We start from the raw sequence: 10,761 nt of genomic DNA, 5'->3' as shown, positions 1-10,761 counted from the left end.
AGTTGCTCCACACCAGTTGTTCTCCACACGTCTTCTACTCATCACAAACTCAGGCCAGGAAGAAGACAGGCGCACACACGTACACCCGACACACACTCTCCAGGCTCAGAACCAAACACCACGTAGCGTAGAGCAGTCCAAGGGGAAGCAGGAATCTTTGTCCCCTTTCAGACCACAGCGTTGTCCAGCATGGAGCTTTTTGAGACCAACCCTTACTTCTACCCCGACCAGCGCTTCTACGAGGGAGGGGACAGCTACTTCCCCTCTCGCCTGCCTGGGGGGTACGACCAATCTTCCTACCAGGATAGGAACTCCATGATGGGCATGTGTGGGAGTCTGTCTGGGGGTGTTGGAGTTGGGGTGACAGGAACAGAGGACAAAGCCTCTCCAGACAGCATGTCCCCTCACTCCGAGCCCCACTGCCCGGGTCAGTGCCTGCCTTGGGCCTGTAAGCTGTGCAAAAGGAAGACGGTTACCATGGACCGTCGGAGAGCGGCCACAATGAGGGAGAAGAGGCGCCTGAAGAAGGTGAACGAGGCCTTTGAGGCTCTGAAGAGGAGCACCCTGATGAACCCAAACCAGAGGCTGCCCAAGGTGGAGATCCTGCGGAGCGCCATCCAGTACATCGAGAGGCTGCAGGCGCTTGTGTCTTCACTCAACCAGCAGGACACTGAGACAGGACAGCAGGGACTGCACTACCGACCCAGCCCCACCCTGCCTAGAGTGAGTACACCAGAGGAAGGAGGATGAAGCAGAAAGTCATGTTCACGAATGAGATGGGAGCCAAAATGAAAACAGAAAGAACAAATTGGCAAAATACACGAAGAGGCACAAGATACTAGGATTACATTTAGATGAAGAGATACAGCACATAGATATATATTGGGAAAAAAGTTGGCTGTTGTGAGACTGCCTCAATCAGAGTTGATCACTGTGGATATGTTTTGAGACTTTGTGGGATATTTCCATGTATGTGTTCAGCCATAGTACAAACAGATACACTTCCTGTCATCATGTTGCATTAATTTAACATTTTTAAGATTATCATCCAGTTGATATGTGTCACACTGTAGTATATGTTCACTTTTTTGAAGGTTAAAGGAGATAATAATACCAAACTGAAAAGAGAGATGCTAATGGTTGGATCTCTTTTATCCTCTGCTGTATATATCAGCACATAAAAGTCATTATTTACATTTACCTCTTGAGGCGTGTGTGTGTGTGTGTGGTATTGCATCGTAGTGCTTGTCTGGGGCGGGGTGTGTCGTGTCATAACACACAGTGACTGACAGCAACTTCTGTGTGTGCATCTCCATGGTCACAGGTGTCGTCGAGTGAGCCCAGTTCAGGCAGCACCTGCTGCAGCAGCCCCGAGTGGAGCAGCACTCCAGAGCAGTGCACGCAGAGCTACAGCAGCGAGGGTGAGTCCTGTTCACACACACACTCTCATTACACAGAACAAACAGATCCATCTTGTCTCAGATACTAAAAGTGTGACCGGGTTGTTTTTTTTCAGATCTCCTGAGTGCCGCTGACTCTCCGGAGCAGGGGAACATGCGCGCCCTGAACTCCATTGTGGAGAGCATCACTGCAGCAGGTTCATCGGTGGCCTTTTCTGTGGAACTTTCAAAGTAGACCCTCCAACACTGCGGACCCATAGGTGCACATAGAGCTACTGACAAAAAAAGATAATTGGCAAATCAAACTGATAACCGGTTCAATTTAATTTATTTTCCAGCTCTATTGATCTAAGTGTCTTATGCTAAAACTTTTAAATATATATTTTTAATTGTTACTCTGCTGATCGATGGGTCTGCAAGCCAAACTGAATTCCTTCTTTTCTCAATGAGGCCGTATTCCCTTTATTCCCTGACTTATCCGGCGGTCCAGACCTGTCTACCAGAGCCGCGGGAGCTTAGTCTAACTAGAGATTCAAGGACTTTACTGCATGAACCCAACAACTAGTTACTAGAGTAACTCTGTCAGGCTTACCTTCAGCATGATACAGTCGCAGAGGAGTGATAAAGCCTAGTTTTCTCCTTACTTAATTTAAGTCTTTCCTCTTTTCGAAATCTTTCCCTGATCTTTCATTCTTTTTGTGTGTGTTATGCTTAAAAAAACCATGAGTTTATTTGTGGGGCCAATATGTACCATGGCAGTTTTGACCAAGATCTGCTTAATTTAAACTGGTTATGAATGCTAGTGATGTAAATACGTTCCCTTTTTCTACAGAGTGGTTTTGCCATTTTATTTTTTGCTAACTTATTTTTGACTTTTATAACTAAGATTGTTGTGTATTTGTAGATGTTCTGAAAAGGGATATTTTCCTGTCCAATTCTTGCAATAAAGACTGTTTTGAATACAATATTTGTCACTTTCCTAAGGTCATAATATCAGAGGTTTTAATTACAAAAAAGATCTGTTGAGTCACCTCTATCGCCAAAAGAGGTAGTAGCACAATGGTGTTCAAGCCCATGGCTCACTCATGAAAGCCCTTGGATGATTGTGGTGACATTCCCAGAAATTATAAGCGGTTAGTGACCGTTTTCAATCACCTGGCTGTGGTCGGTCTGCCAGGTTTTGGTTTGCGGAGCCATAGCAACAGACTCGCTCTTTATCTCCCTCGTGTTTGAAGCCGCACTGGTTTTGAAGGTTACTAAGGCCAAACAAAAAAAGGGTGATCACAAAAAATTACAAGGCTTCAAAAACAATTAAAAGTGTCCCCCTGATTCAGTGGGGTAAAAAAGGTATGTGTCCGTAAATTTGAAGGGCGTAAAAGTTTGAGCAATCTGGTGCCACTAAATGTTTTTAAAGCTCGGTTGGATGCTACTCAATCGGAAACTGTTGGTACCTGCTCATGTGGATAGTTATGTAAATTGTAATCCCTGTAATGATGCTGTATGATGTCCTTTTTGGTGTTCTGTTTATGTTTTTATGTTTCATGTGGAACTTTCTTGAGCAGGTCTCCCTTGAAAAAGAGATCAATGATCTCAATGGGATACACCTGGGTAAATAAAGGTTTGAAATGAGTCCAGTCTTAAACAGGCTGCATGACAGGTGTTAAGAAAATGGTGCTTATTGCTTTAGGTGCCACCAAGTAGAAAGAAAGAAGATCTTGGAGATTGTAACTTTAGTCTGTCACCAGCGGGATAGAAAGAAAACAACAACCAAGATATTTAAAAAACAGCTTTACTTATGTCTATATAGTGTCATAAATACAGTTCACTTTTTTAAATAGCCAAATAATAAAATCTTGATTTGTCAGCATTGTTTCACACCTGGAATAAAGACACAGTACTCATAGCTGCCACATAGCACATTACACCTTTTAGACACCTTGAAAAAACTCTAAAATAAAAATAAATAAAAGATTGTACACCCATCCAGCTGTTCACTGGTTCATATGCTGTGTTCTCATTGGATGAGGAGTTGGTCAGCCGAGAGTACTGACTGCTCACTGGCACGTCTCCATGGCAACTAAATGGGGAGGTGACGGGACGGGATTAGAGGAGTCCGTCACGTTGAGCAGTTTTACGTGTTTGTCATTGGCTGATGTTGAGCAGCAGTTTACAGTTTGATTTGAGAGAAAGTAAGGAACCAACAGAGAGGAGCTACAGTGTTCACACTACCCATCCACAGAGAAAAGTCATGGTCACATGGCTGGGGTCGGCCTTTCACACACAATTTCTCTTAAAGTCTCCGATAGAGAGACTTATTTGCCCACTCACACATACACACACACTCTTCATATTAAAGGATTCTCTCTATTCTAGGCTACATAGTGTCATACTGAAGGCGAGAGAGGCGAAAAGAGGAGAGGTAACAGCTACATAGTGTCAAAAGAGGAGGAGGAGGAGGGAAAAGGAAAGAACAGGAGAAGAAGAGGCAAAGAGAGAAAAGTCTGGAATTGGACCCATGAACCTGTGAAGAGTCCTTGTAGAAACACACCCCCTCTTTAGTGAGACCCTCCCACTAACGATTCACACACTTACAGCAAAAGACACACAAAGGTCCGACACGGAGAGAAAGAAAGAGGAAGAGAAAGAGAACAGTCACTATCGAATACAGGGCATTGGGTTTCATACAGCAATTATATATATTATTTTCCATATATATTTCCAATATATATATATAATATTTCTATAAAAAACATAAGTCATCCATTTTATGTACATAGACGATAAATGAGTAATACCTTGCATAACCGGTAGAGGGGCAATGTGCAGTGGGATCTGCCATTTATACAAGTATTCATCATTCCCAAGTCCAAATCAATAGCTTATCAGCTTTCTTTTATATATTTTCTTTTTACACTAACCAACTTTTGTTTTGCCTTTGAGGCGATGACACTGGAAGATTGGTTTGGACTTGGCCATGTTGAGAGATTAGAACCAGGACAAGAACCCACAGCTGACACCAGGGGAGCAGGAGCACAACACCACAACAACAAGGCTACTGGGAGCACTGGGGTAAACTGGGAGAGACAGGGACGAGTCTCCTTTACAGCAGCGAGCGCAGCCAATGAGCACTCTCAAGAGTTCAAAGGTCAGAGTTGGCCTCTGTATTGCACGTGTCCGAAGGAGAGGTGAGAGGTGAAAGATGGGAGGCGAGGCCGGGCGACAAGAGGGGTGAAGACCCTTCCCCAGTGGCACCCGGGACTCCCTCTCCAGATTTGGCATATCACTCTCAAAAGGCCGCAAGCATGTGTCCATATAGGTAATGAGAATGCACTGGATAGAGAAAAAAAGACAAGGACAGTAAGAAGGAATGAAAGAACGTGAGAGAAAGGTGTAATGTTTGCTTTGACCCTTTATAGTAAGATTGGAAATCTTAATTACATTGCTTATATATATAATTCAATAAATTGTATAGCAGCAATCAATATAAGGTTTTGCGCAGTTATTAAAGACATAATAAAAATCCTTTCATCAATTTGATTAATATGCCAAATATGTTCTTGATTAATTTAGTTTGAGAAGCAACAGAGCTTTTTGAGACCAATCCTAACTTCTTCCCCTTGATTTTTACTTGAAAGATACATTATTAATGATTATTAGTTATTAGGAATCGATAGATAAACTAATCATTGCAGCTTTAAAGGTGGGGTAGGTAATTTTGGAGAAACCAGCTCGAGTGCGCTAGAATTTGAAAAATCTGCCACTTCCTTACAGAGCCCCTCCTCCAACACACACGAACGCGCACATGATTGGTCGTGCTTTTTACAGTACTACGGCTTCCACAGATTACATTTTATTATAGATTTTTTGTCAAAGCACTTCAGATATTCATTGCTATCGAGATGTTAAGAGCATTCCATAGAATATAACAAAAAGTGTATCTCGAGCCGGTTTCTCAAACTTACCTACCCCATCTTTAATACTATGTAACAATAAAAACACTGCACATTCTAATGTATAGTGGAATTTCTGAGATGAACACCAGTGCTGAGCAGTAATTCAGAATTACCGTTTATAGACTTTGAACAAACCTATATCCTGTAAAATCATGATTGTGTGTAAATTGAGGATTCGATAAGAGGCAAAAACTCACATATTTAATCATCAAAAATCAGTACACAAGCCTGCGTCAGTAAAGTTAGTGTTCCTGCGTCATGCCACACCGCTGGACAATGCTGGTTAAAAGCATATTAACCTGCACGTTTAGCAGTTTGAGGAACTGTTTTGTTAGCTTACCTGTTAGCACTAGCGCTCCTGTTAGTAAGCAGACAGAAGTTAGCATGAGTAGGTCCGCACGGCCGAGGGGTCGAGTCTCGGTGAGGCCGGTGGTGGAGCTTGAGCAGACGTGGCACAGAGAGGTGGACAGAGGAACCAGCATGCAGTTAGTCAGTCAGAACAGGCACAAAGAAGCACAACATAGCAAAATAAATGAGGTAGAGGAGCTGTTAGTATTGTAACACACCTTCAGACTGGAGCTGTTTCTTGGTCATCAAGTTCACAGAGGGCGGCATGGACATCGACGGCATGTGGAAGCCAGCAGGCAGCGTTTCCATGGAGCCCGCCATCATGCCCATCCCCACCCCTCCCTCACGCGCCCGAAACCTCTTGCGCCACGATGGAGAGCGTCGAAAAGACTTGTCATCCCCACTCTACAGGGAAAGTGAGAAAGGCAAGGTCAAGCATTCCAACCTTTTTCAACAATATTTGATCAAAGCAGCAGCTTGAGAGGTCACCTCCTCTAGTCGACGGTCGGTCCCCAAGGCTAACAGGTTGTTGAACTCCCTCTCCAGTACCTGCCGTGCCTGAAAAACAGCACACACAACCTCAATGAAACACAGAGACGCTGTAAGCGTATCAAAGAGGGTCAGTAATGAGCATGAGCTAATGGCAAAATGTCAATGAAAGCTCTTGAAATACCTCAATCGATCAGAAGTACCTTCATGTTTTTAGTTGATCAGTATGAAACCTCTGGGCAGGTAATCTGAAGCCTTTGACAGCGATTGAAAACAACTGAGGCCTCTTTATCAGAGAACGACTGATACAGAATCTAAGGCTGAAGTAAGAGTTGGCAGCATGAGGCCAGCACTGAGAAGAAATGCTGACTGCACACAATCTGAGTCACCAAAAAATAAATCAACCAATCTCATAAAAACAACTGTGACTGTTGGAAGATGGACTGGTTGCAGAAAGCCCAAAAGGCCAGCCATAAGGTTACAGTCCTGGGAATGAAAAGTGTTGAGTGGGAAGCAGGGTAAAGAGTGCTAAATCAAAGACCAGGATTGAGTAAGCAGTTTTGCACTTCCATCTCTAAGTCAAGAGGCCTTTTTGGTTAGTAGCCTGAAATAATGTCAGAGGTTAACACAAACATTTTGTTCTATGAAATAAAATATGTCTTAAAACAACCCCATCTTTACATTTTTTGATTTAAAAGTGGGTCTTGATAAGTGTTTGATGAGACTACTAAACTTCATTGCGCTTAAAACAAGTCTTCTTTTAGCTTAGTGGTGGTTAGTAGACAATTCTGGTGCAATTACGCTTAAAAAAAAAAAAAATCATTGGTGAAGATTATCCTGTTAAAAAGAATATGTGATTCATAAACTCTTGTCCCCCACAGAGATTATTTTCTACTATTATCAAAAATATAATTGCTAAAAAATCCAACTGACTTTATTGTCAAGGAACCTGGGCAATGCTAACTTTCTTATGGGACTACACAAATCATTACAGCTGTCTATTGTCATTGAAATGTAACTATTTATCATATTGGTATATTTCTTAAACATTTCAAATGATTTTTGAATCACTTTCTAACTGCATGTTGAGTGTCAACAGTGTTCCTGTATAACCACCTGTGTGTTCTGCATAGGGATCTGCAGGATGAGTGCGAGGCTGCTGTAGTCAAAGGTCTCGTCCAGAGAGAGGAGAGCTCCGTGGATGCCGCTCTCCAAAAGGTTGCCGTTATACTCCCTCAAACCAATGGACAGGACCCAATGGATCACCTGCTCATTGGTCCACACCAACACATCTAAAGAAAAGAGAGGGGCAAATACTCAAGGTATAATAATGCTTATACAATGTCAGCACACATTATTATCAGCAAATCAGAGCAAATTCTATTAGAGTAAAGGAGCTAGAAAGAGAGAGAGAGACATAACGAGATAATGTTCATGTCCACATAGTGTCAACTCACTGGCACACTCCCTTTGTTCATTTAAAGCACAGCTGTCATCCAGCTTTCCAAGTTGGAACAGGCGGTGTTTGTGCATGTCTGTGTCGCTGTGTGTGTGTCTATGTGTGTGTGCGTAAACAGGGCAGGACTTTGATTTTAAATGACAGCTGAGTCAAGTTCATGAACAGAACTCAAGGTCAAAAGGGCAAGAGCGCTAGATAGATCTAAGTGTTTGTGTGTGCGTGTGCGTGTGCGTGTGTGTGTGTGTGTGTGTGTGTGTGTGTGTGTGTGTGTGTGTGTGTGTGTGTTGTGTGTGTGTGTGTGTGTGTGTGTGTGTGTGTGTGTGTGTGTGTGCGTGCGTGTGTGTGTGTGTGGACCACTCTTGGTATGTGGAGCTTTGGATCATAAGATTGTAGGCTTGCTTCAGCTGGCGTTTTGACAGTATGAGGTGCAGCTGTTTCAATGCTTAGGCCAAATGGACAATATCAGGCCAAACCACTAGGTGGTACTCTGGCCCGATGAGACTGTGGATGTTTGCAATCCTTTGCACTGTGTTTGAATTTGTATAAGTGTGTCTGCTTGCATTTTTGTCACTGTTTGTAACAGTGTGTTTGTAAAGTGTACCTTTCATCTCGTGTTGGCTGTCCTCTCTCCGGCGATCCAGTTCTTTCCTGTCATAATTGAGTCTCTTCAAGCACATAATCCCATACTGCAGACTAGCCCTGGTATATACACACACACACACACACACACACGAACATAGAAATACACACAAACATGAAGGAGCAAACAAGCTCACACACAAACATAGAAAAAGCACAAGCACATCATTAGCCTTCTCATCTCCATTTCTAATGTGTCCAGTTAGCAGATGAAAGGGAAGCTGATCAAACGGCTGCTCAGCTACAGACCTATGGAAGCTGTCCACCATCTTGAGGTGGCTCCTAAGGTCCTTCTTGGTCAGGTGGTCCAGCATGCGTGCGTCAACTAGACACTCCATGAAGTAGGAGCGGTACTGAGGGAGGCCGAGGCTGGGCAGCCATTCATTCCCTATCCACTCATGATTCATGTCGCCATATGCCAGAGTCTACAGGGAGAGGAGGACATAATGTTACTCGTTTGTGAAACAGGAGAAGAGAGACTACTCTCTGTCATATATACATGTATTGTAAATACGTATATGGATGTGGGACTGTTGTATGTAAAGAAAACAATATGCTTTGATGCTAAAAGCTACTTAAGTGGTAACAGAGCCATTGCTTTAGAAAAGCTTTGACAGGAAAAGCACAGGTGTGAATTATAACATTGGAAACACTTTCTATTTTGGTGTTGCAGGTCAAGGGCCCTGGTATACACTTTTTTTTCAGCACTATTGACATACATTTCCTTGGGGTTTTCTTTGTTTTTAACAGAACATTATCACTACTGGATAGGACATTAAAACATGAGCACCTCATCATTTTAAAGGCCTTGCACAGCCGCTAATGCTTTCAGTCATTCCCTCTCATTGGACCTCTGTTCAGATTTATGTTGGAAGTGACCACATAACTCTATGCACCAATAGGACCGTTTCACAGACGACATTTAGCCGTGTCAGAATAGGAAGACACGGCTTAAATCAATGAAATGAATGACGGCTTAATGCCATTTAGTTGCTTCTGTTTCATTGTCAAGGTCAACATGTGCGCTGTGAAAATGGATACAAAGCATTTAATATAAGCCAATGACCTTTCTCACTGCACAGATTTGTTTTAAAGTTGATCAAGCACAGTTTGTTCAAATGTGTGTACATATATTACATTTCAAGTTTATTAAGCACAGTTTGTACACATTTGCTGCCCTGAAAATAGCTCTTATCAGGTAGGAAATGTCTGTGTGAGGTAAAGTGACTACGTAGGGTTTTTTAACACAGATAAAACACGCAACTGCCAAAATGTAGAAAGATTGCAATGTGTCTCTATCAAACAAAGTGATCAGTCTTGATTAAAGGCTCAGTTCACTGAAAAAAACATAATGACTAAGATAAACAGAATTTGGCCAACATTAAAACTATTTTGGTTTCCGACCAAGAATTTGTCTCCTCTGCTGCCTCTGTTTCCACTTTGCTGTGTGCAGAGCCTAATATTGACTGAGTTGGCGGCACTCTCTTATTTAAATAACACATTTGAGTGTATCTCTGTGTGTGCGTGTGTGTGTGTGTGTGTGTGTGTGTGTGTGTGTGTGTGTGTGTGTGTAGAATGTGTGGAGATAGATGTTAGCATACCAGCGACCTCACCTGTGCCCAGCTGCCCTCCTCATTGTCCTGAGTGGCAGCGTGGTTAGAGACAATAACAAGTTCAGAGAGAGAGAGGGGATAACTAAAGATACACGTATTGCACATTCAGGAAATACACCCACACACAAACTGCAGTTAACCTTTATTGCACATCTCCAAAACTCATATCATTAAGTAATCGGTTATAACAGTTAAATCCGACGACCACATACAAATACCAGTACGAGCACAATAATGCGTTAGTGTGTGATATTGTGTGTATATAAAGGGGTCTTCTGGGAGATGACATGTGTGTCACGGTGGGGACAGTGTGAGGGTGAGAGAGTGTTGTATGGGGGGGATGGGAGGGGAGCACCCAGATGGTACTGACCGCTTTAGTGGAGGAAGCCAGGTTCTCCATCTCTTCATGAGTCACCCACACATTTCCGGAGGACTGCTCAGAGGACGAAAACACACACCCGAACACACACATGCGTACAAAAGCAAGTGTGTATTTTCACACAAACCGTCCCCCATGTGCGCACACACCCACAGACACACACACACGCACGCGCACGCACGCACGCACACAGACAGACACACACACACACACACACACACACACACACACATGCGTACAAAAGCAAGTGTGTATTTTCACACAAACCGTCCCCCATGTGCACACACACCCACAGACACACACACACACACACACACACACGCACACACGCACACACACACGCACACACACACACACACACACACACACACACACACACACACACACACACACACACACAGACAGACAAACATTGTGTTGAGTGATGCCAAGGGAGGGAGTGTATTTCAGGCAGGTAGCTTGTAGCTATATGTGGCACTTT

General features: G+C 43.2%; 2 protein-coding genes across 4 annotated transcripts; one reads left to right on the top strand and one right to left on the bottom strand.

Annotated features, from left to right (window-relative positions):
• On the top strand, positions 1–2,365 carry myog (myogenin). The gene is made up of 3 exons (XM_010768315.1): positions 1–723; positions 1,325–1,421; positions 1,517–2,365. Exons 1-3 carry the CDS (start codon positions 190–192, stop codon positions 1,633–1,635), a joined length of 750 nt encoding a protein of 249 aa, XP_010766617.1. The 5' UTR covers positions 1–189; the 3' UTR covers positions 1,636–2,365.
• Positions 2,366–3,193: 828 nt separating this feature from the next.
• On the bottom strand, positions 3,194–10,413 carry LOC104942994 (liprin-alpha-4-like). Of its 3 annotated transcripts, none has more exons than XM_010768312.1 (9): positions 10,272–10,411; positions 9,890–9,928; positions 8,538–8,713; positions 8,251–8,348; positions 7,307–7,482; positions 6,191–6,259; positions 5,920–6,106; positions 5,694–5,791; positions 3,194–4,730 (listed from the first exon to the last, which is right to left on the bottom strand). In XM_010768312.1, exons 1-8 carry the CDS (start codon positions 10,371–10,373, stop codon positions 5,733–5,735), a joined length of 906 nt encoding a protein of 301 aa, XP_010766614.1. In that variant the 5' UTR covers positions 10,374–10,411; the 3' UTR covers positions 3,194–4,730; positions 5,694–5,732. The 3 variants fall into 3 exon arrangements, with proteins under 3 accessions (XP_010766614.1, XP_010766615.1, XP_010766616.1); XM_010768313.1 differs by having other exon boundaries at positions 9,902–9,928; positions 10,272–10,410; XM_010768314.1 differs by lacking the exon at positions 5,694–5,791 and having other exon boundaries at positions 10,272–10,413.
• Positions 10,414–10,761: the final 348 nt, after the last annotated feature.

Source organism: Notothenia coriiceps, unplaced genomic scaffold, assembly GCF_000735185.1.
Source record: "Notothenia coriiceps isolate Sejong01 unplaced genomic scaffold, NC01 NC01_scaffold00005560, whole genome shotgun sequence".
NCBI lineage: Eukaryota > Metazoa > Chordata > Actinopteri > Perciformes > Nototheniidae > Notothenia > Notothenia coriiceps.
Note: the sequence above shows the minus strand (reverse complement) of the source record. Positions and strands in the feature narration are given on the sequence as shown.

Coding starts and splice junctions, on each gene's coding strand:
- myog (XM_010768315.1), top strand. CDS start 190: ATGGAGCTTTTTGAGACCAACCCTTACTTCTACCCCGACCAGCGCTTC. Junction 724..1,324: donor CCAGCCCCACCCTGCCTAGA/GTGAGTACACCA, acceptor CCATGGTCACAG/GTGTCGTCGAGTGAGCCCAG. Junction 1,422..1,516: donor GCAGAGCTACAGCAGCGAGG/GTGAGTCCTGTT, acceptor GTTTTTTTTCAG/ATCTCCTGAGTGCCGCTGAC.
- LOC104942994 (XM_010768312.1), bottom strand. CDS start 10,373: ATGTGTGTGTTCGGGTGTGTGTTTTCGTCCTCTGAGCAGTCCTCCGGA. Junction 9,929..10,271: donor TGGCTTCCTCCACTAAAGCG/GTCAGTACCATC, acceptor GCTGCCACTCAG/GACAATGAGGAGGGCAGCTG. Junction 7,483..8,250: donor CAGCCAACACGAGATGAAAG/GTACACTTTACA, acceptor TCTTTTCTTTAG/ATGTGTTGGTGTGGACCAAT.